This window comes from Rhagoletis pomonella, unplaced genomic scaffold (assembly GCF_013731165.1).
Source record: "Rhagoletis pomonella isolate Grant_MI unplaced genomic scaffold, Rhpom_1.0 Rhpom_scaffold_00001, whole genome shotgun sequence".
NCBI lineage: Eukaryota > Metazoa > Arthropoda > Insecta > Diptera > Tephritidae > Rhagoletis > Rhagoletis pomonella.
The window spans coordinates 14,230,009-14,254,973 of NW_023458555.1; the positions used below are offsets into that span (position 1 = coordinate 14,230,009).

Sequence of the window (24,965 nt, forward strand, 5' to 3'; positions counted from 1 at the left end):
CTTGAACTGTTTCTGAGACATGTAACCAACAATAAAAACTACTACAAGTAAAGAAGCAAACAAAAAAAAAATAGCAAGTTTAGAGAAAAAGAATTTTTATAGAATTAAATAATAAAATGTAGTGACAAGTTTTATTTTAAAATAATAATGTATTTTATATAATACGTATATATATTATAATAAATAATTGAAATAAATCAAAATCAATGCATAAAAATTAAACCAATTCAAATGTAAATAAAAAAGTTAATTAAGTCAACAACAAAAACGTTATGGGACTAATTAAATATAATATTTTCTTTGGATGTTTGTTGATGTATGTATGTATATATATATGTACCTATGTGCCAATGCATTTGTTCAGGCATCATATTTTATTGCACATTGTTGTTACCACCAATTTTGGCGCTTACATGTTAATTCGACTGCGTTAACAATTTAATTTACTTCATTTTGAGCTGTCTGCTCTCTTCTATTGACTGACTGTTGTGTTTGCGAAATGTGTAAATAATGAGTATTTGACTAGATTTTCAATCGCTAAGCGTTCTTCATATATGGCTATTCGAGTAGTTCATAGATTTTCACCGCTCCGTCGCAACGTTGATTGCGCGCTGTATTTTGGTATGTGTTTCCGTTTGTTAGTGTGTGTTGATATAGGTTTCATTCGGCCTTATCGCTTTGGTTGTTTCTAATAATTTTACTGGCACTCACTAATAAGTTGTATATAAATAATTATGCATATTAAAAATATGTGTAAATATTTTTTAAATTTTTTTTATGTGTACTAGAAAAATCGCTGCATTCGCCGCTTCCTTGTTGAACATTTTGTTTTTTTTTTTTAGTTTTGTTGTATAAAAAGTTTGCGCTTAATATTTTCATTGTTGAAAGATATGTATCTTCGGACCTTATCTGTATGCATTTAATCGTTCTCTTCAGAGATGAGCAGTTCGTACTCTTGCGCCGCAAAACGATCCCAATCAGAAGACTGTGAAAGAAAAATACGTAAAAGTCTTAGTACGATTAACTACAATAGCAATGAACGATTTTGTTTTTTTTTTGGAAATTGCTAAATTTCCCCTGATTTAGTGAATTCTATTTTTTCTATAGTCTATGTTTTCTTCCCTGCTTTTAGTAACCCGGAACTTTGAAAATTTAATGATTTCACCTATTTTGAATGATAGTTGTTCTTTATTAAGATTTTTTGCTAACATTTCGGGTTCCAAAATCTATTTCAAATAGTAAATGTAAGACCGATCGATCAAAAGCACTCTCAAAAAAGCGGCCTATATTTTAAAAAATTACTCGCGATATTGGGAATATCCGTTAGCTATTCTTCATTGCCGTTAAGGGAACTTTCCAACAATGCTCAAAAACAGAGTAAGTCATGGAAATGTAAGTGCAGGGCTAATAGAACTAGTACCAGGTTGACCGACTTTGCCCGGGGTGCATATACTTTTTAAAGTTTTCAAGATTTGGATATCTTTAAAAAAATATTTTGGAAATAAAACGTAAAAAATTTGGATTTCGTTATCTATTAAGTAAATTTCTTACTCTAAAATTTAGGTGGCAACCCTATTCCGAAAAACGCTGGAATAAATGGTACATACATATCTTGAGCGTATACGTACTGTGTATACATAAAAAAAAATGGTGATTAAAATTAACAACATAAAAAATTGTATTACCCAGAGGCGTGGTTACCCTGAGGGAAAACATTTTCTGACCAATGTTCTCAACAATATCTTTCATTTGATATCCATTTTGCGATGTTTTAGATAAATTGTGCAGAAACGAAAATAAGTGGCAACCTTACACTATTATCCTAAGGGATAACATTTTGCAATGTAGTTACTCGGGGAGGCCCTAATTCTTTCAGTTGAAAAGCATAATATATTGCTGAGCAAGCAGTTATTGTTACAACGCCATCGCAGGCGCTTATTTGAAATAAAGGTCCTTCCCAGGCACGTCAAAAGCCATCTTATGGATCTGAAGGACCCAGATATGGCCATAGGAACGCCATTCCTTGAACCAGATGGACTGTAGACAGACTCTAAACTGAATTCATCGAAAGGCAAGCCATAACTTGTCAGCTTTCGCTTAGTGAATGCCGACACCCGATACTTACAACCATCTCAGCAAGATCTATACTAAGTGTCTGTGACGCGGAGTGGCGCAATTGGACATGATACAGAAAAGTTTTTTTTTTACCAAAACTTCCACGATTTTTTGTAGAGTGTCTATCGCTATTTCATGTTCGTTTAAGAAATATGTAAGTACTACTCGTATTTAATTATTAAAAAAAAATACGTCGAAGCTTAATCACAGCTTGTGTACTTACATATTCGTCCCGTTGCGAGGCAAATGGATCACGTTGCTCATGGTCCAAATATTTCTCCAAATTGAAGAATGTGTCGAAGAAGACATGCGTCATTCTGCAACGCTTTAAATCGCCCAGTGTAATGCAATCACGACGTGCAGGTTTAATCATGTCCAGCATCTGAATAATATTAATATTAGAATCTCGTAGACACGCACCACAAATCAGCCCAGCGCGCTTACCTGACACAAACAGTCCTCAAATGGCAACGTTTCAATACCAATCGATTCCATGCGTTGTTGTTGTTCCTCATAGAAGTACTCCAATTCGTACATGGACAACATACCATCACCATCGACATCCATGCATCGGAACCAATACTCAATTGCGGTGGGTGTACGCTTATCTTCCTCGGAAAGCAGAAACCACACAAAATCGGTATAGGACATTTTTGGCTCGTCTTCTGGATTTTTCTTGTTATCGCTACGCGTCACACAACCCGAAAATATTCGCTCTACAATGCGTGTGGACAAAGCATGATCGCTGTGGCGTGCCAAATCATCTTGACTAATTAATAGATCGTGATCTTTATCTAGTTCCCAGAATTTGCAATAGATAACATAGAAGTGTTCGTAGCTAAAGAAGGCCATAATTTGATTGATATCGTCCTCCTCTTCGAGCAGCGTTAGGACCTAAAAACGAAAGCGATAATTAGAAAAACATGTGCCTCTATATATGTACATATATGCATATAAATTTATGTATGTATATAATTACCTCCAACAAATCGGATTTCTTCAGCTCAGATATAGTTATCCTGCCGGACCAGCACCTATTTACCGAGTAGAATATTCTCGCAATGACCGTATGCACATATCTGGAATGAAACTCGGTAGCCTCTTTGAGAAACGCCAAGCCCGGATGCGTATCGACAACATCCTGTACCAGCGGCGCCAAATCCTCGGGCAGTATGTATTGGCGAAAACGTTGACCGCGTGATAAAATGTAGACAAAACGCGAGGCGGCATCATGGCAATAGACGTTCATTCTAAGTAAAGATACGAGAGGTAGTCGATCAGACAGTATGTACGTGTAGATACTTGAGTGGTTGGTTATTAGTTACTGTTTCCAGAATTCCACGAATCTTTGTCGCTCCACCAATCCCGAGTTACCCTGCTGACAAAAGATCATTACCGGCATGCGCCAGTAGAAGGGAAGGCCACAGATTTTTAAAATGCGCGGCAACTCATCTTTGGTCACCTGATTATTCGGGAACGAATCGAAGGCGGACAAAATACCACGCAGTGTACGTTCCGCTGCGATTTGCGGTTGTGGTTTGCCATGCGGAAAATAGAAGCTACGAGTAGAAGAAACGAGGAATTCAGTGAGGAAAATCAGAAAGCTATGCAGATTCTGTCCACTTACCGGGGTATATAACCTGTTTTGGTGGTCCGAATCTCGCGTTGTACAGAGTTTTGTTCGGGCGGTGGGGGTGGCGTTGCATGTAATTTGACCTGAGGAAATACATAGTACATATTAATAATTATTTAATTAGCTTGAAATAATTTTTCAAAACGGAATTGAACAAGGAAGAAGAGAGGCCAAGAGACATCCACACAGCTACATACATATGTACGTATTTGAGCTCACCTTTTTCAATGGACGAATATTAAAATTATAAAATTAAAAATAAATCAATTTCGACGGTTGAGTGAAAGATCAACCTATCTTGGCAGCCGGTTCGAAAACGTCCAATCAATTCAGAATTTGGTTGAAGGACGTTCCAGCTCAGAACTATTTAAGTTCAAAAACGGCTTATCTCAATTGAAAATATATTGAAAACATGTTGAGATCGATCGGTCGATCTTCCACATTGCCGTATGCATCTTGATGTTACGCACCACCAAACACTTCCCTACGGTAGCCACGGTACAGTGTCCAAATTCTCAGTCTGAAACCCTTCAGCAGAGGCCTTAGCTACGGTATCGACGGGCGCCATATGGGAGAGGTGCTAAGCATCCCATAATCCCAATAAGGATGACCCGTTGCACATGCTCCAATTTTCTGGCTTTCGCAGCCTTTGCTAGCACCAGACAGATGCTTTCTTACAGCCACGAAATAAGCTTGGTTCCATTTTTTACCAATCGTTCCCTAGCGCAGTAAAGAGTCACCGAAGATGTCTATATTCACTCCGTCGATCTCAAATCTTAGATAGAAGAATAAGAAACAGCATATTCGATGCCAAGTCCAAGTTTTGCTTCCTAGTTAAGTTATTCCAGACCTAAACACTTATGAGCCATGCACTACGGGAGGTACTTCTTTGAGCAACAGAAGTGGGGCTTAGCATCAACACGGAAAAAACAGGTCTGGTAATCTTCACCATGAAGTACAGGGTTCGGAACTGGTTTAAACCAAGCCGGATGGTGTGACCCTACAGCTCAAATAAAGCTCGAAGCACCTCGAAATAATATTCGATAGTAAGCTATTGTGGGGCCTCAATGTCGTGGAAAGGGCGAAGAAGGCCTCAATGGCATTTCAGGCATGCAAAAAGATGAAAGACTGCACGTAGATCTTATCGACTTCTCTTTCTCATTGGATCTTCACGGCCACAGTCAGGCCGATACTGTTCCATTGGGAGAACAGCAATGAGAAGGAAACATTTCTTAAGGAAATAGAAAGTGTACACAAATAGGTCATCATTGATGGACAGGGAACTTAGGATTACACCAACGGCAGCATTTTACAGCTTATTTCAGCTCTTGCCGGCGGACCTGTCGGCCAAGAACTTAACGTGAAAAGCTGCCGACAGACTGTACGTTACTGGGTGGTTTATGTGCAGGTCCCTAGGACAGTAGTATTGCGTCAACTTTACTCGGATCGTTGACAACATGATCCCAGATCTGCACTTTGGGACGAAATTCGAAGCCACAAAAGATGTCGGAGGCTGGCGTCAGGGCATGGGGAGTGCTGACTCGTGCGAGGATCGCACAACACTTCTGCTGGACGTGTGTAGAAGGGCAGGGTAGCTCTAGATTTACTGCATACTGATACTGATGTACATCTGTACTGGGTTCGGCTGTACAACGACGTAGCGGGCAAAGAGAAGGCCGACAGCCTTGTCGCAGAATACGCTCAGGCGATCAAACGCAAGCTCGACCTGTCCATCATCCGGAAGGCGCAGATGGTGTGGGCCAAAACGCAAGGTTGCCAGGTATCTAGGATTGTGTGCAGACGTTAGGCTACTGGCGGGTGCTCTAAACTGGCCTTTAAACTGGCTCTGGCCAATGATAAGCTCTGTAGGAGATGCAGAACGAAAGGGGAGACCGTGGATTATATCCTCTGCTAGCATGCTGCCCTTAGCAGACTCCGGCTGAGTCTTCTGGGAGTCGGCTTACTACATAATTTGGAAGCCGCCGCCACGGCCAGTTTGCTAAGAGGACTGAGATTTACTTCAACCCCAGTACCCAGTGATTAGCTGTCGAAGTTATCTGGTAACGGTATGGTCCTTAATGCTCTATGCGGAGCCAGTTAGTGGCTAGCCAGCTTGCTTAACCTAAGCTTTATACAGTTAGAACATCAATAAAAATCCATGAACTATGTGGATATAGTTTTTTCCGGGGCTCAAAACCGGACAGTGGATGAAATTAATGCTTTGAAATTTTAAATTTCGCAGTTCATAATGGTTCATTCTCTGTAGAACTCACTGAGTGCTAAACAATTTAATTGCATATAACTGAAAAGTTTACAGCTAATTAAGTTACAGTAATTTGCGTACTACTGTTATATTTACATATGTATTTATTTGCGGTACATCCTCTACATTCATCAGTGTTTTGTTGAAAAATTGGGCACATAAAAATTAAAAAAAAAAACTAATAATAATTTAATGCACACGTGAACAGAATTAGCAATTAAGTACGGGTGAAATCAAAACGTAAATTTTCCACTTGATTTAGCCTCCCAATTCTTGTGAATTATTCTCTAAAATTTAGTTGTTTGTTTTCTTTATCGATTTGTTTGGTTATGTTCTCCAGTAACACCTACCGTTGAATCGTGGGAGATTTTATGCAATTACTTCTCGCATTGAGTGTATTTTTTGCTGCTTTTTTCTTCACTTGGGTGAGGAGATATTGTATTGGGTCCGTGTAGACAGATGATCGCGCACATTTCTCGATACTCAAACATTTCGGATATGGACTGTGGTGTTGATGGTGGAATTGAAATACTGGAGATGTTTTCCAGGAACGGCAAATAATGATTATTTTTTTAAATTTCAACTCAAATGATGCGTGCATAAGGAATAAACCAAAATATTCCATGTTTACTCGGACTACCTTCAGCGGCAGTGATTCATAGTTTTTAATTTTATTTAAAAATATTAAGTTTAATAGTTATTTCTCGAGGTTTATTTATTACTCAGAAAATTATTATTAAGGGTACTTATACAAAATCGCAAAACCCTCGCAAAGTGGGCAAACTGTGCAGTTTTAAACCCTCCAAAATGAAATTGCAAAATTTATACGAATGTCGTATATATGTATAGACGAGTACCATTAACATTTTCTGAGAATTATTTTTTGCTTGCAGAATAAAACTTAATTTCAGGATATTTTTTGTCATGTAAATGCTTAAGATAGATATAAAGATAAAGCTAAAGGTGGTAATGGCAATGGGACATATTGGTAAAGGTAGTTGTAATGGTAATGGTAATGGTAATGGTAATTATAAAGATAATGTTAGTAGTAATGGTAATGGTAGTATTAATGATAAAGTTAATGAATGGTAATGATATAGGTAATGCTAATCAAAAAAGTAATTGCTCTCTTTTGCATTCGTGTTCTTATTCGTTTTCTCGTACTTCTTCGTCGTCTTATTCGTATTCGTGTGCGTTTTCGTTCCTGTTCATATTTATATTCGTCTTCAGCTTCTTAATCGTCCTTTTATCCTGTAGGTCTTCCTTTTCATATTCTTTTTTCGTAAGATACGTCTTACATCTTCGTCGCCATATTCGTATGGGTTTTCGTCTTTGTATTTGTCTTCGTGTTCATATTCGGTTTCGTTTTCGTTTCCATCGTCGGTTTTGTATCCGTATTCGTATTCATCTTGTGTTCGTCATCGTTTTCACATACGTGATGGTATTTGTCTTTGGATTTGTCATTGGTTTAGTCTTACTCTTAATATTGGTTCTTAACCTTAATAGTGTCACATATTTATTTTGCCAGTAAAAATTTATTTTCAATGATACAGAATACAGACGAAGTCGCGTGGAAAGGAGCCTATCGATATTCCAACCACGCCCTCGATCTGTCGTTAAACTACTTTTTATGCAGCTATTGCCACCTAGAAGAAATTGAAAGCATCGGATATTAAATCTGTCGCTGTCCTGCTTTGGTAGGACTAGAAGAATGCCAGGCGGATTTATTAACTTGGAAAAAAAGGGATATATTCTAGGTGCGCGGAAGGAGTCGACAGGTAGCCAGTTTATTTTAACCCAACCGAGGGTTAATATTATCTATTAACTAAACGAGGCCCACGGCAAATGCCCATCAAGGGGTGCGGCTGTAAGAGCGTGCCTGCATTGGAACACGGCAAATGTTTGAAGGACTATGAGTTGCAGCTATGCAGATGGAATATCTGGAAGTGGCTGATTGATGTGCCTCGAATAGAATAGGGCTGACATCACCACCATCCATTAATTGCGATTGATGGGACTAATATCTGTAATAGATCCGCTAAGTGCTTCATTATATGTGTATTTACCGAAATTGTATGTGTTAAAAAGTCAGACCTGGGCATTCGCACAGGAAATAGGATACTGTCTCGTTGTACGGAAGCCCTATTCTATAAGCATGTTGGGCTAGTGGCTGGATCTCTGACCACCTCCTCCTTGCTAGTTTCAGAAAGTGCCACTGAATTTCTGTTTGTATTTGTCTGAGGGGGTATCCCACTATCACCGCTACAGATTCATCCAAACAAGCTCTCGTCTTGGTGGATTCGTTTGCTCTCTCTATGCGTGCTCTGTTCCTATGGCCGTGCGCACAGACAAGAGAGATGGCCATTGACCGAGTTAACGAGCTTAGGTCCATGTAACATTCTTTAACTACATACATAACATAGATTTGATTTCAATAGATATTGAAGGTCCGGTCACCGGTAGCACTATTATTTAGTATTGCCCAGGACTTCATCCTGAAATATTATGGCATGGTTTGACAGCCGCAGGTATGGCTTGACACCAAGATCATTGGAATAGACGCCTGTAGCAACACCGCATCCATCTCGGACGTTGACTTAGAAATTGCTTCCTTATCATCAACTTCGTATCTTCTCTCTTGGCTTGATACCATGTAGTCCGCATTTTTTTTGCTATCGGACCTCTGTTTAAGATTGAGCTACTTATAACTATATGCCCAAATGTCTAAAGTTGGCCACCACGTCGTAGGTAAGGATCGGCCTAATGTTAGCGGTGTACATCCACATCACAAGTTTCGGGTTTTTATCTCCAGTTTCTACTGAACATCCTTTTGCAAGTAAAATAAAGTAAGCGATGTAAGCCCTCTCTTTACGTTTTTGAATGTTAAGTTTCCAATTTAATTTAGTGTCTAGCATGACTCCCAGATACTTTGCATTGGTTGGTAGGGGGATTGACTTTTTCACCTACGAATGGAAGTATGAACTTAGATATCTTATTTATATTTGTAAACAGCGATAACTCAGATTTAATTGGGTGGACGTTAAGGCTTTTCGCGTTGGCTACGGTCAATACCGCAGGCGATGAAACGAATGAGCTGAAAGAGCTTTACATCAACATAGATATATTTAGCCTGCGGCTGCGTTGGCTTGGTAATGTCTGTCGTAAGAATGGACATAAATGCTCAAGAGCTGAAAGTACTCAAAGCGGTTTTTATGTATGTACACATGTGCATAATTAAGTAAGTAAATATGTGCTCCATAAGTTCGTGCAGACTTACTCATGAATACACATCTATACACGATCGAAAGTATGAAATTAATCTAAACAAAGGCACGTGCAGCAATAAATAGATTTCTAAATTATTTACACATTTTGCCACTTGTTTGAGTCAACAAAAGAGTGTCTGCTTGTTTCTGCAAAGAAGCAGAAATATTTTACGGCGCACATTAATGCAAATAGGAAACATAAATGCATGGTTTATTTACATACATACATATGTGTGTGTCTAAATGTACGGTAGCGGAAATGTAAATGGGGAAGAGACTTTTGGAAAGTTTTGGCTATGTTTAAAAAATTTGTATATTATTTTAGTATACTAATGTGCAAATTTGAAGTAGCTGGACGTTCCTTTCAATTTTTTGTTGGCAAAAAATAAAAAAAAAATTTAAACTTATTTTACCAAAAATTGCATAAGCCTTTTAAAGGCATACACACAAATTTTATAAAAATTCTGATTAAAAGGCTCGAAATTTTGATAAAAAGTTGTTTAATTTTTCTGAATTCTGTATAAAGTTTAAAAGTTTTATTTATGTATATGGTTTTTGTTAAAGCATGAACCATATTTCTATAAAAAATAACAAAAAAAATTTAGCTTGGAAAACATTGTAAACATTAAAAACAAAACACCATTCATTCACTTTTAACCGCCAGTGTATAAGTGCATATGGACACGTGTATGCAGTTTTAAGCCAATACAGCAAAAGCTAAAAATTATGACGCTGCTTGCCATAAAATTATGCTCAGCATAGTTGCATGCTACATAAATTGCCGGCGAGCCGACCGACGGCGACATCAAACGAATGCATTATCAGGTCCAACGATCTTTCTTACGCGTACACACACATACTCGTACAACGCATAAAACATTTTAATATTTTTGCGAAAATTCGCTTTTCTTCAAACCCATAAAAGTTTCAAGTTTAATGAACTTGGCGCAGCGGTAAAAAGGGAAACTTATGTATATAGTCACACCTTTTTATGGCTAACAAATATGAAAATGTTTATATTTAGATATTTGCTTATAACGGTTTTCGCATTTTTTTTTTCATAATTACTTTAGTGTTCTCACCTTCTCATTTATGCCAGGCAAACAAACAAATAGATACTCAATAAATATTTTAGCGAATGTTTCTTAGTTAAAATTAAAAAAAGACGAAACGTCACAACAAAAATAAATAAAATCTACAACACAACCGAACAGGCAAGTAGTAGTAAAATAAATAAAGCTTCTGCTACATGCATACATATGTTCGTGCATAAGTGTAAGGAAAACAATAGCCAAAAATACTCTTTACTCTTACTAAAAGATAAGAACATTTTCGAATGAGTGATTTTTCGATTTTCTGATTTTTCCATTTAACAATTTTACTTTTCGTTGGCGAATTGCATGATGCACAGATATTTCGAAAGTTCTTTGTATGTTTGTCGGTATTTAATACACACACATTCTCGTAGAAAAGCGCACATGGCCCCTAAGGTGGCAAGCTGCGTGGGTGTGTGAGTGTACGTTAAATTGACGGGCTATTGTCTAAATTAATGTTGATTTATATAAAGATATTACAAAAATATGTACTGCACGTACATATGTACATACCAATGTACATACTATGTAGATATGTAACTAAAGGAATGTGCAATAAATCACAAATAACGAAAAATCTTCCTTAAGCCAATACAAATGCCCATATGTACGCCCCTATTGAATACGTACAGTGAAGTACAAAAGTCTTCGTTCCAATGTACATACATACGTAGAGTTTTGTATTTCAATTTCTTTTCGCAAATTTTTTATAAAAATATTGTTGTAAAATTCAATAAATTTGCAAAAAAAAATTAAGTTTCTTAACAGCAGAAAATTGGTAAGTGGCTTTTGTGTAACCTAGCAGAAATTCGTTTGCTTCTTGCGTGTGTTTGGGTCTAGTTAACGTCTATTTGAGACTAGTTCTTCGTGCCTAGCTCAGGAATATTTCAGGACCATTTCGAGATTAGTTTAGGACTATTTTAGGACCTTTTTGGAACTACTTGGGACTAATAAAGAACCATTTGAACCATTTCGGGACCGTTTCAAAACCTTTTCGAGATCATTTCAGGACAAGTTCAAGCCTTATTTGACCGTTTCAATACCTGTTTAGGACTATTTCAGGACCATTTAGTACAATTTGAGTCTAGTTTAGGTCTATTTCAGTACTATTTTGGGCCTAATTCGGGCTCATCTCAAGACAGTTCAGGACTATGTCGCGACGGATTCAGGACTTTTTCAGAATCATTTTGGGATAGTTCCGGACTATTTCAGGACCAATTCGGGACCAGTTTCAGGAATTTTTCTGAACTAGCTTGGAATGATGTTGAAACTTGTTTGACCCATTTCAAGACCGTTTCAAGACTTGCGTGAGATCCTTTCGAGAGAAGTTAACGACATTTTCGACCGTTTCGGGACGTGATCAGGACCGTTTCACGACTATTTTGTGCCATATGAGAATAGTTCAGGACTCTTTTGGGGCTCGTTCAGGCTCATCTCAGGACTAGTTCAGGACCATGTCGGGACCGGGTTCAAGACTTTCAGGATCATTTTTGGGTATTTCAGGACTATTTCAGGACAAATTCCGGACTAGTTCCAGGAACATTTCTGATCTAGCTTGGGATGATTTTTGAACTTCTAACTGACCATTTCGGGGTCGTTTCAAGACTTATGTGAGATCCCTTCGGGAAAATTTCACGACTTTTTCAGATTCAATCATATTTAATATTTAATTCCTAGCTTGACTTATTTATGAATGTAACTAAATCGCCTAATGCTTTGGCAAGCCGACACAGATGCTTGCATATCAAATTTCGTGAGTACTGATACTCACGCTTTTTTTTAGAAGCTGTATGCAAACTCATTGAATTTTCCTGAGTTTTTCAAAAAGTTTAGAAATCTTATTGTTTTTTTTTTGTTGTAGTATGAACTACATATGTATGTAAATATAAAAAAATAGCAAAAAGAAATTAAAACAAAAAACTTTGCTAACATTAAAAAAAAATTCTTTGTACCAGGACTTTTCTGGTTCACTGTATGTATTTATACGAACGATCGTGTCAATGAATAGTGCTTTCTTAAAAACAAGAAATAATCCGATTGACAGGTTGTTTCTAAATAACTGTTCGTTTAATTTATTGAATTTAGTTGATTGATTGTTTGCTTTGAAATGCGATTTTTTCAGTTTGGCTATTCCCAGTATATATTCGCAACTTGATTAGCCATTCATGTAAAATGATGTTATCTTTTCGTTATATCATATCATTAAAAATATTTGTTTAGTTAAATAATTTCGAGACTAAGTTGTTGAGCCATAGTTAACTTTCTTGTCGCTTTTCGCTATAATATCCAAGCTTTTGCTATTGAGAAACAAGACTTCCTGCATTGTTTGTCGAACCGTTTACTCCGTATTGTATCACTCTTAAATTAAGCATGGGTATGACTGACCTACTAAGTTCGTTGACTGCATCCACGATTTTCATTGTATTAGACCTCCGTTCTTTCCCTGAGACGTTGTGAAAAATCTCGTTCTTTTATTTTTATACAGCTCCATACTTAATCGCTTGTATGTAAAGTGCCTATGTACTTCCGATCTTTTTCTATAACATAAAACGATCAATTACGAGCATTTTGTCAGTTTATCTCAGGAGTCAGAGTATCTGCGGATTTTGGATCCGAATAAAAAAATTTTGATGATGGGGAGCAGAGCCCTTTTGGGGTTTGTTTACAGCCAAGGTTTTTGCATAGTTTTAGCTGTCACTCTCAAATTGCAGCCAGAGTAGATTTTCAAGATGGCGATTAATTCACCATATGAGCCTCGCATATCGAACTTTAGCTATGTACGATGCGACGAACCTTACAATAAGTATATATAAAGAATTAGACACCATGTAAAAATTTCCAGATAAAAAGGATTCTCGGGCCTATGCGAATAGACTAGCGGCGTCCACACAGTCTTTTGCAAGTCATGTTCTTCTGTGGCAATTTAGTCATATTATTATTAGGGTGGTCGAAAACTACACAGCAAAATCAACTTTTTGGAATTTTCTCACTGGCACCCCAAGAACTGAATGCGTAATGTTGTTACAAGTAGATGAAATAACACATTTTTGTATAAATAACAGGAACTGAGAACACGTTCCAGTTTTGGTTTAGATCTGCATGAGTTCGGGAACCTTTCCGTAAAGAACAAAATGGAAACAAAACTTTCGGGAACGTTGGCATGAAGAACCGAATGAGATCGAAACTTTCGAGAAAGTTCTTAAGAAGAACAAAATGAGAACGAAAGTGTCGAGATGGTTTTCAAAAAGACCAATTAAGAACAAAAGTGTGGAGAACGTTCAGATCGTTTATCATTAGAGTGAACTATCCATTTATGGAACAATTTTTCATTTTCTGTGCAAGACCAGTTGGTGTCTTAAGTCTTTCGTTGACTTTATTTGCATAATTATCTTTTAGTGCTTTTTTAATAAAATTTTCATATTCAAATATTTCAAACTAATGGAACGCTATGAGAAAAATGTTGTTATCGCGTTCTTCAGATAGTTCCTGAGACTTTAGTTCGCAAATTGCTCTACCAGAGAAAGTTACTAAGACTTCTGCTCCTGTGTTGTTCTTTGCCAGAATGTTATGGAGACTTCTGTTTCGATTCTGTTCCCTTAGAAACGTCCCCGAAAGTATTGTTGGTATTTCGTTTTCTTTGGAATTTTCCCCAGGGTTTTGCCATTACATAATTCCGGTTGATAACATTCTCGGCAGTTTTTTTCTCACTTTTGTTCTTGTGAAAACATTCCCGAAGATTTTGTTTTCATTTCGATTTTAGCTTCTAAGCTTCTTTTAAGCTTCTTGGGAACAAAACTACGAGAACGGCATTTAATTTCGATTATACCTCTCTTCTCGGCTGCTGATAAATAAGATTGTCGGTAATGAAAAGGTATTTAGTAATATTTGTAAAAGTATGCATCGTAAAAGAAATAATGATGAAGAAAAAAAAGGAGCATGCGAATAACACGAAAAATGTATGGGGAATCAGGCTCGAATCGATTTCATTATGGCGATGCTTTTGAATGAATTTTCGTGTGGCAATTACGGCGGCTACTCTACTTCGTTAATACGTAGTCATGGCTGAGCTCTTTGGGGCCTCGTAATGATATAAAAACTGAATACAATCAAACGATAAAGCAGAACACAAATGTCACAATTCATTTCCTATTGTTGCTACAATTACAAAAATATGATACCTTGGATATTAAATATATTTTAAGCAGTGGTGGACTAATGATTGCAGAAATCTTAATTAAAAGTTTCTTGCTACTACGTCAGCATTTCATTCTTTCCATCTCCCAATCATGGATCTCTTGCAATTCATTCAACAATTAATTAAAAAAACATTAAGTACAGAAAAGTAAAACTGCAGCAGCCAAAAAATGTACGTAGTATTCAACAAAGAAAATCAACTAAAGCGGCTCACATAAAATGCAAATACAAACTAATTATTTTCTATTACATAGATCGCGCTAATCTTTTGTTTTCTTCTTCACTTTTCTTATATGTATTTCTCACTTAATTTTTTTTTTCATTTCTTTTTCCCCACTTTCAAGTTGGCAAAAAACTGCAATGCAACGTTGTAGCGGTAACCTTAAAAAAAATCTTCGCAACGCGTTTGATGTGCGCCTAAATAAATAGCAGATCGGTCGCAATCAGTACATTGAGCGGAAAATTAAGTGTGTATGCACATATGTACTTATAAATTATAAAAGTGCGATTTATTGACGAGATATCTGCATATGTATGTACAAGTGATATTTTATTTTTATGTATTTAATTATGTCTATCTATTATAGAGCCCATCATTCCATCTTTATCATCGGTACCCTTTATCCGTCGTCCTCGCCTTCAGGCCCATAGATCTGAGTAAAATTATTCTCTCAAAGTCTTCCCTTTTTGGTAGTTAGTAAACCTTGGGGAACATTCCGAAATTTACTGACCATCGCAAGGGCCATTTGAGTATCTTAAAATCATTCATAAAAGACCTAGTTGTTAACTTCACAGACGCAGTGCTTCCGAATTTATTCTTTCTTAAGCTCCACAAGGTTATATGTAATTCCGGAAAAAACGCTTGTAAAGCGAAATTCAAAAGATCAGCAAAGTATGCCAAGATTCGTACATTTATGTATGTATATAAAATTGATGATTAAAACACGGGAGCCGGCATATTTGGACCTGTGTTTCGGTAGGCACAAACTCGACCATATTTCAGGCGAAAACTTTTGCAACATAAATCGTAGCAGAACAAATGTTCCCACTCTAAACAGCATGTCTGACAGTCAGACAGCAATAACAGGCTTGGAATCGTGTTAAAAGGTATCAAGGCAGGTAGACACTTACAAATGTGGACTGGGAAACTAGGAGCGCGTAATGAGAGCTTTGGTCCAACGAAAGGACCGATCTTCTTGCAAAATGCGCAGCCAAACAGGCAATGGTTATTAGGTACATACCATTCTACACGAAACCCCATACACGAACTGCAGGTTTTTGTGGGCTGACGGAGAAAGTGGCACGAATAAGTAATCTTAGACTAACACATCTTGAAGATCGAATATCCTCTCCATACAGAATCTAGAACGTGATAACTCTCCAAACACAAGAGTTAGCATAGCCAGGTCGAAGCACTGGTAAGTCCTAATAACAATAACAATAATAGTCGTCAATTTTCTGTGCCATATAGAACCGGAAAGAGCGATTTGTAGAGGATTATTTTCATTCGTCGATAGAAGGCTCGGCTCAAAGTACTTAGCCCATGGATGCTATTGTACAAAGTCTTTCATTACTTCAAAGTTATAACTGACAAACTTGTGACGTGTACCCAAATATGCGCAGACTCTATGTTGCCCTTGATTACCGCCAGACCAACGACTTTTACACCCTTTTTCTAAGCTGGAAAATACAACACTTACGGTCTACGCTTAGCCTTTGATATCAATGTACTTCGGTGATTGAAATTGGTATCTCAAAAGATACCATCTTTAAGAAGCCGCACGGCCACGAGTCGCCTTCTCTTAGGTCTCGAACAGAGCATAGAGGCCTTTACCTATTTCAACTAAGTTAAAAGTTGTGCTCGACGTCACTCTGCATAGCCGCGCCAGTTTGGCGGTGATCCTAAGCTGAGCAAAAATTCCTAGAAATCAATTCGTTTAATTTCTTTTTCTCACAGTGTACTTTCAGCTTTCTGATTCATTGGTAATTTCATGCAATTCGCACGCCACCTCACAACATACCGCGCGCCTCCGCGCCGCTCCGCTCATTGTTTCATCACATAAGTGCTTTGCGTTGTTGCTATTGTTTTTGTTTTTCATCGCTCTATTAGATAACCGTTTTGCAGTGTAACGTTAAAGGAAAAAATTTTACATCTTTTTAGAATTTATGACGAGTTAATTTGCACTATTTTCCTACTACCTGAGAGCGACAGGTGTGCCCGCCCCTCCATACACTCACATATACACACGCACACATACTCTAACACACGTACGCACACACAATATAGATAACTGCAACTTTGCACTGCAGCCTTTGTGGCGGTGAACTCACCTTGAGCAGACTTTTTGGTGGCGCATCCGCTGGATCTGGACGTTTTATATTCAAAAATGAGTTGCGTACATCCGGACACTTCTCGAACATAAGCACGCGCTCTGCAACTGAGCCACGCGTCAAAATCGGTCGACCGACTAGGGGTTGAGCAAAGAAATATAATTGTTTGTTAAAACCAAATTCTCAATTCACAATTTTTTCAAAGGCTTTTTATTTTCTTTGTTGCTTTACCATATTTATCCTGCCCATTGGTCAACGGACGCCCGGTTTTGGTAAACTTCGAAGGTGTTGTTGTTGTTGTTGCTCCGCTTGCTGTTGCAGGCATGGCTTCCATACCGTTCGCACCCGTGGCGCCACCAATAGCTGTAGTGCCTGCTGCTCCTCCGCCCGCGCCTGCGGTTGCTGCTCCTGCTCCGTTGCTGTTAGCCGTTTTGTTATCTTTTTTTGAGCCTGACTTGCTGCCACTTCGAATGTGATTTGTATGATTGTTGGTGTTGCTAATTTTATTGTTGTTGTTGTTGTTGTTACTGTCGTTCTTATCGTCCTTAAGGGTAGGCGCTTTAATTGCTTTGCTTCCACTGCTGCCACTGACAGTTGCTGTCCGCGTGCCACCCGAATTCTTTATCGTCGATGTGGGTGCACTTTTTTCGCCACCGCTGCCGCCGCTTTCTTTGCCCGATTGCTTATAGTCACTGACACTGATGGCACTTTGATTCGATTGATTATCAGGCGGCGCTGATTTCGAATTGCTCAATTTTGCGGTTGCTGCGCTCCGTTTGGTGCTCGTTACTTGCGCAGTGGACCCCGCACTACCGGCGCTACTATTTTTGTCAACGTTACTACTTGCAACAACAGCAATGGCGCCATTGTCAATGCCGCCGACCGCGCCGCCACTGCCACCACTTGTGATAGCCGCTTTATTGACACTTGCTCCGCCGCTGTTGTCAGCGGCAGCCCCTACCATCACCACCTCACTCTTGCCGCCAATTTTCGCGCTCTTGGCCGTCAACTCGGCACGGCGTTGATAGTGATTCGCATTATTTGCCACGACATCCGCGCCGGATGCTGCGGCACTATTAGGTGAGTTGGCGGTTTTCGACTGTTTGCTGCTGCTATTCGCCGCTGCTCCCTTGCTTGCAGCTGTCGGCGTTGTCGGTACATTTTCCTGCAGCAGCTCCTTAATTTTGCGCAGGTTTTGCGTCTGCAGCTCTGATAAGTCCGACAGATCGAGATTCAAGTCAACCGTTAAATTTATATCCAACGGCGGGGAATTGGAAACATGTGGTTTGCTGCGTCCAATAGTGGTGGTGGTTGTGTTTGCTGTTGTGGCATTTGTGGCAGCGCTCGAACTCGAAACTCGCGACTTAGACGTCGTTGAACTGCCAGCGCTAATGATTGAGTGTTGTGGTTGTTTTTCATGCTTGTGAGCGAGCGAAGACTTGGAAGACGGCGTTGCCCCTGCACTGGAAGACGTTGCGCCACTCGCTTTACCATTGGATTTTGTCGTCTTTTTTTTTAGCGTATCGACAACATCGACGCCTGGCGTATCAACTGCTTTCATTAATATCGCCGACGACGTGGCTGTCGTGGGCGACTTCTGTGCGGTAGGACTTCTTTTGCTTGTTGTCGACGTTGTTGACGTTGACGACTGTTTTAATTTTCCAACCATATTGCCACCGTCTATATTAGGCTCGAGCGTATTCACAAGTAAACCGCTGCCGGTGCTGCCCGCTCCCACAATGCTGCCAACTCCTCCAACACCAATAACGCCTGCGCCCACTACTCCACTTCCCAGTCTGCCCGTGCCAGTGCTGCCGCCGGTACCCGCTTTGCCGGCGCGTTGTTCCTTATCCCGTAGCACAAATGTGTTTACCAACTTCTGCAGTCCCTCTGCTGTTTGTTCGTCAGCAACCGCAAATAGATCGCCTGTGTCACTTACGTTGTCGGTCGCTGCCGCTGCAGCTGCCGCATGCGTATAGAAACCAAGCAATTCGGTGGGTGCTAATCCACGACTCTTCCACGTATGATATAGCGCGTCCGCGTGCTCGGAAATCTTTTTGGAGATCTCCTCGATCTCACGTGTGGGGTCGTCAAGCACGACGTTAGATTTGCTGGAACCACCAACTATGGCTTGTTGTTGGTGGTGGTGGTGCTGCTGCTGTTGCAGGGTTGGCTGATATAGCGGGGTTGCAACAAAAGTTTTGTTTCTCAACTGGTGTGTTGTTATTTTCGATTTATTAGTGGTCGTAATGGAGGCGGTTGAAGGTTTGGTGGCGGCGTTCGGGGGCGCTGCTTGCATATTTGCCCGCTACGTGTAGACTGCGGCTGAAAATTGGCAATAAAATGCCGCCCCTATCGTGCGCTTTTCAGTATTTATTTTTTTCGCCACTTTATTCTCTACTCTTTTGCCATTAAATTTTAGCCAGAAAGTAATTACAAACTTAAATACGTCCCACCTTCATACACGCTACACACACTCTAAACTCACAGTGTAGGCCACACGTCGCGCAACACGGAAAAACTCACAAATACTTGATTGCGGAATAAATAGCGAAACGTTGCGAAATTTTACGGTATCGAGACCACGATTCCCACAGTACAGCACAGAGCACAGGGATTGCTGCCGCTATGTTGTTGCTCGTTTGTGTTTTCCCTTTGGCCGCGCGGCGCCTGCTTCATATTTTCCCGTCGACGTAGTGACGACAACGACGGCCACGACGATCACGAAGACAGCAACGACGACGGTAGCAACGTTTCTGGCTTTGGTGAAGATGCAAAAATTACAGCCACCTCGTTGTGTAGTAGACAGCCACAAAGGCTAAGCGTAGTGCGTCAGCGCTAGCTAGCGGCTTTGCTGTTGGCTCTGTCGAAATGACGAAGAGAAAGCGAGCACAACGCGGCGTCACAGACGCTCTAAATTTTTTCCCAAACGCTTTACGTCGGCGCTACTCTGCTGGTAGCTAGTGCTGCTTCTTCTTTTAAGTCTTTTTTTCTTCTTTCCTTCTAGAAATCTTCCTCTGTTTTTGTGTGTTTCGATCCTCTAGCCGCTTGCCTCGGTGCTGAGTGTGCTATGAATGCGCTCTGCTTTGCCTGCTGTGTTGCGATGGTCTGTGCGCTGTGTGTTGTGTGCGGTGTGATGCTCTGTATTGCGAACGATGGCGCATCTATTTTTAAACACTGATTTGCCTATTTTGTAGACGTTTTTGTACTAATTCCACTTTAGCTCGCATGTGTACGCAGTATTCGTAATCTATGCGAATCGCTTAAATTAACTTAGCTTCAATTGATTTTTGCTGCTATTTTACGCACTGCGATCGCTTTAATAAATACACATTTTTTTACAATAAATTATTGTATTTCACTTAAAGCATACACAGCAATTTACTCGCCCACTTCCGTTCTAGTCAACACCTTTGTGTGTTTGACCAGTTTTCCAACACATTTTTTTTTTTATTTTTTTTTCAGTATCCCAAATGGGAAACACGCGCTAAATATGTATATTCAACCGCTGCTAATAATTTTATGGCTTTACTTTGTTAACCTATTTGAAGCTACACTCTTCCGTGAAAATTTTTCAATTTTCTTTCCGCAAATATTTTTCCGAGTACTCGCACACGCTCCGCGAACGCACGAACTGAATAGATTCTCCGCGCTGAAGCAACGTTCGGGGTTGTACTAGTATGACGATCGGGCGGCGGCTGGCTGTAACAACAAACAGTGAGTGTCCGCCTGAGTGTGTCGACAATTTTCCAAATCGCAGGCACAAATTATAGCTGAGTGTGGGAGTATGCTTGCTGACTGACTGGCTGGCTGATGGGCTGAGAAAGATATTAGAACGCTGATCTTGTTATGAATCAGATGCTAATGGTGATCGCATTTGTAGAAGCGGAAATGAAACAAACGAAATTTAAACCCTAATTTTGTTTTGTATTTGAATATTCATTAAATAAATCATGGATTTTCAATGATCGCTCATGATCTGCATACATTTTCAGACCCAAAAAAAAATTTTTTTCCTTGAGTTAGTTATTTAGGAATATGCTCCAGCTCTCAATATTACCGAAAGTCTGTAGAGCACCCGACATATGTCTAATTTTTTTTCCTTCAAACACTTTTTTTGCATGCACTATATTGAAATCTCACTGCTCGTGTTTGCTTCTCTAACAACTCTCAACGAGCGTAGCGCTCGGCGTTTCCAAGTCTCATCTCTTGCCGGAAAAATCGGTCAAAACGAGTACTCAAACGAAAATATAAAATTGCTGAAAATTTATTTCAAAAATTAGCATTTCTCTATTCGTTCAAGATCCATAGATCACCTCTCGTACACTCTGTTCTGTCTGGCACGCTACTTTTTCAATACGCGCACTCTTTGCTCTCCCCATATCTCAGCACAATTGTGTATATGTAGCAAGAAAGCAAGCAAGCAGTAAAAATTGTATCTTGGGTTGTCTGGCAAAGTGCATGCATTTCCCCCTCTCCGGGATAATTTTCTTTGTTTATCCGCCTTTTGACTTACTTGCAAGCAGGGTTGCCACTTTGGTTAATTGTTACCAAAATTGGTAGAAAAAATTTGGGTTGGTTAAAAGGTAAATTTTTTTCTCATTTTGGTAAATTTTTGTTCAACTTTTCGTTCGTGCTTTATTTTTTGTAGTTATCTTTATATTACAAATTTTTTTCCAAAAGTGTAGTCTATTTTATTGCATTGATTTTCGAATGATTTTTATATTCATAGTATAAATGTATATCGATATAAGGCGAACATATCGTCCTCCATTCAAACCTCATTTTACTGGAAAGGGGAGAAGCTTTTAATTGCCTAAATATTTAATGCTTATTATTATAGTTTTATGCAATTGCGCACTAGGGTTGTTCACAAAAAAAAATTAAATCAACGCCATTTTTTTATCAATGGCAATTGTTAAATGATAAAAACCGCAAAAGACTGGCGGCCAAAAAAAAAAACGGGTATTTTTAGTTGCACATTGTTGTTTATGATCAAATAAAATTCCGTACATTAATTGTTCTAAAAATTCGTAGTAAAAAGTTCGAAATTCAGACAATTTTTTTTTTAATTCTCTAAATGTTGTATGTAGCTGGAATCCTTGATTTTTATGGATTTGGGTAAAGCCCAAACAATGTTTTTATACAAAAAAAAAAAAACAATTTTTACTTGCAAAACATTGTAACTATTCAAAAAAAAATCACTAACTCCAGTTCAAGTTTTTTCAAATGATGAAGGTTCGTTGTTTCCTTTAGTTTCATCACTTTCGCTTTTGTTTAAAGGAAACTCCGAATATGCCGTTAATATGATCTCAAATGCCGTATAACTAGTTGAATAACACGTTCCTAAGAAACAATTTTAATTCTTATTAAAATAACTAAAAAAATTACAAAACTATAGTTTTTATTAAAAAAAATATATTGGCAGCTACTTTCCAGCTTTGGTAGATTTTTTTCAAGTGGATGGTAAGTATTTTTTTGTCGTCAGTGGCAACCCTGCCTGCAAGTTATAATACATATTTTGTGTCAATTTTCTGTTTGTTTTTTTTTTCTCATGCAATGCATTCAATCACACTTGCGTCTTCTTAGCGCATCTATCAATGACGAGTTTTCTTTTTTTGTTTTTTTTTGTTAGGAAAAGGGGTTCGGCCACACTCATTTGCCTCTTCGATGTAGTAAAATAATGGCTTTTAAATGAGTTTTCTTTGTTCAATCTTTTGGCTTTTGTCATGTTCATTGGCATACGTTGTTGCTCTGCTTTTATTTTGAGAAACATAAATGGCGATTAGGAAAATGCATACTTTATCTTACATAGCAGGTGTTTCGTTTGGAGAACTACTATACTACACTCTATTCAATAAGAGGCTACGGTGCGTGTCCAGCACTAGATAAACAATAAATTAAGCAATAAACAAAGAGCAGCTGGTGCAGGTGCTACAAGAGCAATTAAGTTGTGTCCTTCCGCTGCGCTTAATGTGATCCTGCATAAGCTGCCTATCGTCAGGTCGGTTCCCTTAGTTCCCAAACCTTCCCCCCACATTTTTCGTAATAAGTGATTTCTTATAGAGCCTTTCCACCGAACAATTGAATACAGCCTAGCATTTTGTTAGATTTTAAAATGTTATCGCATTCACTGTCTGTATTGTAAGGCGATCTTAAAGTTCGTTTTTATACCAGAGCGTACTTATAGGCTTCCCTTTACCCAATACCGACCGAAAATAGCCGAAATCGGACCATAACCACGCCCACTTCCCATATAATGGTGTTTTCGAAAAATGCATGAACTAGTATGTGACGTAGAATTTTCTTAAAAAACAATATTGTTGTGAAAGTTTTGGAAAATTGGCGTAACCCCGCCCACTTATGATGAAATGCTGTATCTCAGTAGCGGCTTCACTAACTGCCACCAAACTAGGTGCGAACATTGCTTAGAGTCTCACAAAAAAATTGTAAACTTCGATAAATCAGTGTCTACTGAAGCTTCTTCACTCAAGCTCACAATGTTTACAATAATCTTATACAGCCAATTTCACGAAAGCAATTTAACCGGCCGTCTTCACGTGCTGGAAAATCTCGTTTGCGTGACAGCCAGCAGCCAGTGAAATTGCATCTCTATCAGCTGTTTATTTAAATATTTTTCGTTTACAATAGGCTTTTTGTGAAGGACTGCCAAACAAATGGCATCAAACTTCAAGCATTTTAAATCTACTTTTAATCAAAAAACTTTAAAGATATGTAACTCTTTGAGCTCATTTTTTAATTAATACAGGACCCGAATTACGGCATCCGTGATGGAATCAAATTCGAATCGAAAATCTTTTTGAGATGATCTCAATGAAATTACGGCATTTGATAAGGAGCTCGCTTTTTCAATTTAAAGTGTATGTGGGAGAAAAAAACGGTAATTTTATTTAATTCGATTCGAATCGAGTACATATATGTACATATGTATGTGTAAAAATAAATGCACATACATATATCACATTTATGTACATTACATAAAACACTTTTTTATATGGTGCTAAGCACGAAATATTTAGGAACTTAAAATTTCATTTCGTTTTGTACTAAAATACACGCGTTTGCACTCAATGCATAAGAACTTATATGCTAGGTATGCTTGTATATACGTATAGTGGTCCACAAAATAAAAGAATTGCGATATTTTGAGCGGTTTTGGCTTTGGGCATTTGTCTTTTGTTTATTTAATGTTTATTATTTTTTTTTTTATAAAAGTCTAGCTGGTATACAACAAACACCATATAAATTCACATTTCAAACTTTGTACAAAAATTAGAAAAAATCTGCTTATTTTCACCAAAATTTCAAACTTTTTAATCAAAATTTTGGTATGCAGTTTTGTATACCATTTAATTCTGGTATAATAAATGGCAAGCTGCAAGCTGCTATAAAATCCCATTAATTTTTATAATTTTTTTTTGCTGCCACACATATTAAATATATTTTTCTAACATACTTTTGTGTGGAAAAAACGTGAAAAACCTTCAACCAAAAAAAAAAAACAAAATAATTTTTTCCGAGCTGTCTGCAAATCTTTTTTGGTGTTGGCTGTTGTCTGTCGCTTCACCTGGACATATGAAAAAAAATTCCAAAGAATCGGCAAAAAAAAGGACGATGCCGATGCCGACGCTCAATTTTGTGCCGATACTAGCCGATGCTGATCGGTCGCACGCTATTTTGTCCTCCACTTTACTTTCCAAATTTTGAAAGTTTTTTTCAGGGCTCCGATATTTTTTAGATTTTTCAGATTCTTTAGGCTCGTTAAAGTATTTTTTAGGGACTCTTTATAATAACTCGAGACATTTCTGCAAAATCACAAACGTCTAAATTTTTTTCAAATTTATTAATAAATAAAATAAAAATTAAATAAAAGTGCAGGCTTAAGCACAAATGCAAAAAATTGGCACAGAACCTGTTATTTTATAAATTTTTCTTCTGTTAGTTTGATTTTTTTTTCATTTTTTAATTAAAAAATAAAAAAAAACTGGAACGATTAATTAATTTGTCAGAAACTATCAGTGGGAAAGTGATGTATTTATGGAGAATTT

The 24,965-nt window shown here is 38.3% G+C and overlaps 1 protein-coding gene across 2 annotated transcripts; it reads right to left on the bottom strand.

Moving 5' to 3' along the window:
* Positions 1-617: 617 nt before the first annotated feature.
* On the bottom strand, positions 618-19,779 carry LOC118739574 (serine-rich adhesin for platelets). Of its 2 annotated transcripts, XR_004993035.1 has the most exons (9): positions 17,128-19,779; positions 16,897-17,033; positions 3,743-3,831; positions 3,441-3,674; positions 3,095-3,365; positions 2,560-3,009; positions 2,339-2,497; positions 786-985; positions 618-710 (listed from the first exon to the last, which is right to left on the bottom strand). XR_004993035.1 is itself a non-coding variant. In XM_036470974.1 (8 exons), exons 1-8 carry the CDS (start codon positions 19,193-19,195, stop codon positions 920-922), a joined length of 3,474 nt encoding a protein of 1,157 aa, XP_036326867.1. In that variant the 5' UTR covers positions 19,196-19,779; the 3' UTR covers positions 618-919. The 2 variants fall into 2 exon arrangements, 1 of the variants encoding a protein (XP_036326867.1); XM_036470974.1 differs by having other exon boundaries at positions 618-985.
* Positions 19,780-24,965: the final 5,186 nt, after the last annotated feature.

Excerpts from the sequence above, each read along its gene's own strand:
- LOC118739574 (XM_036470974.1), bottom strand. The coding sequence starts at position 19,195 with ATGCAAGCAGCGCCCCCGAACGCCGCCACCAAACCTTCAACCGCCTCC. Across the intron at positions 3,366-3,440 it reads TTCGTGGAATTCTGGAAACA|AATGAACGTCTATTGCCATG; the intron begins GTAACTAATAAC and ends ATCTTTACTTAG. Across the intron at positions 986-2,338 it reads CCTCGCAACGGGACGAATAT|TCTTCTGATTGGGATCGTTT; the intron begins GTAAGTACACAA and ends TTTCTTTCACAG.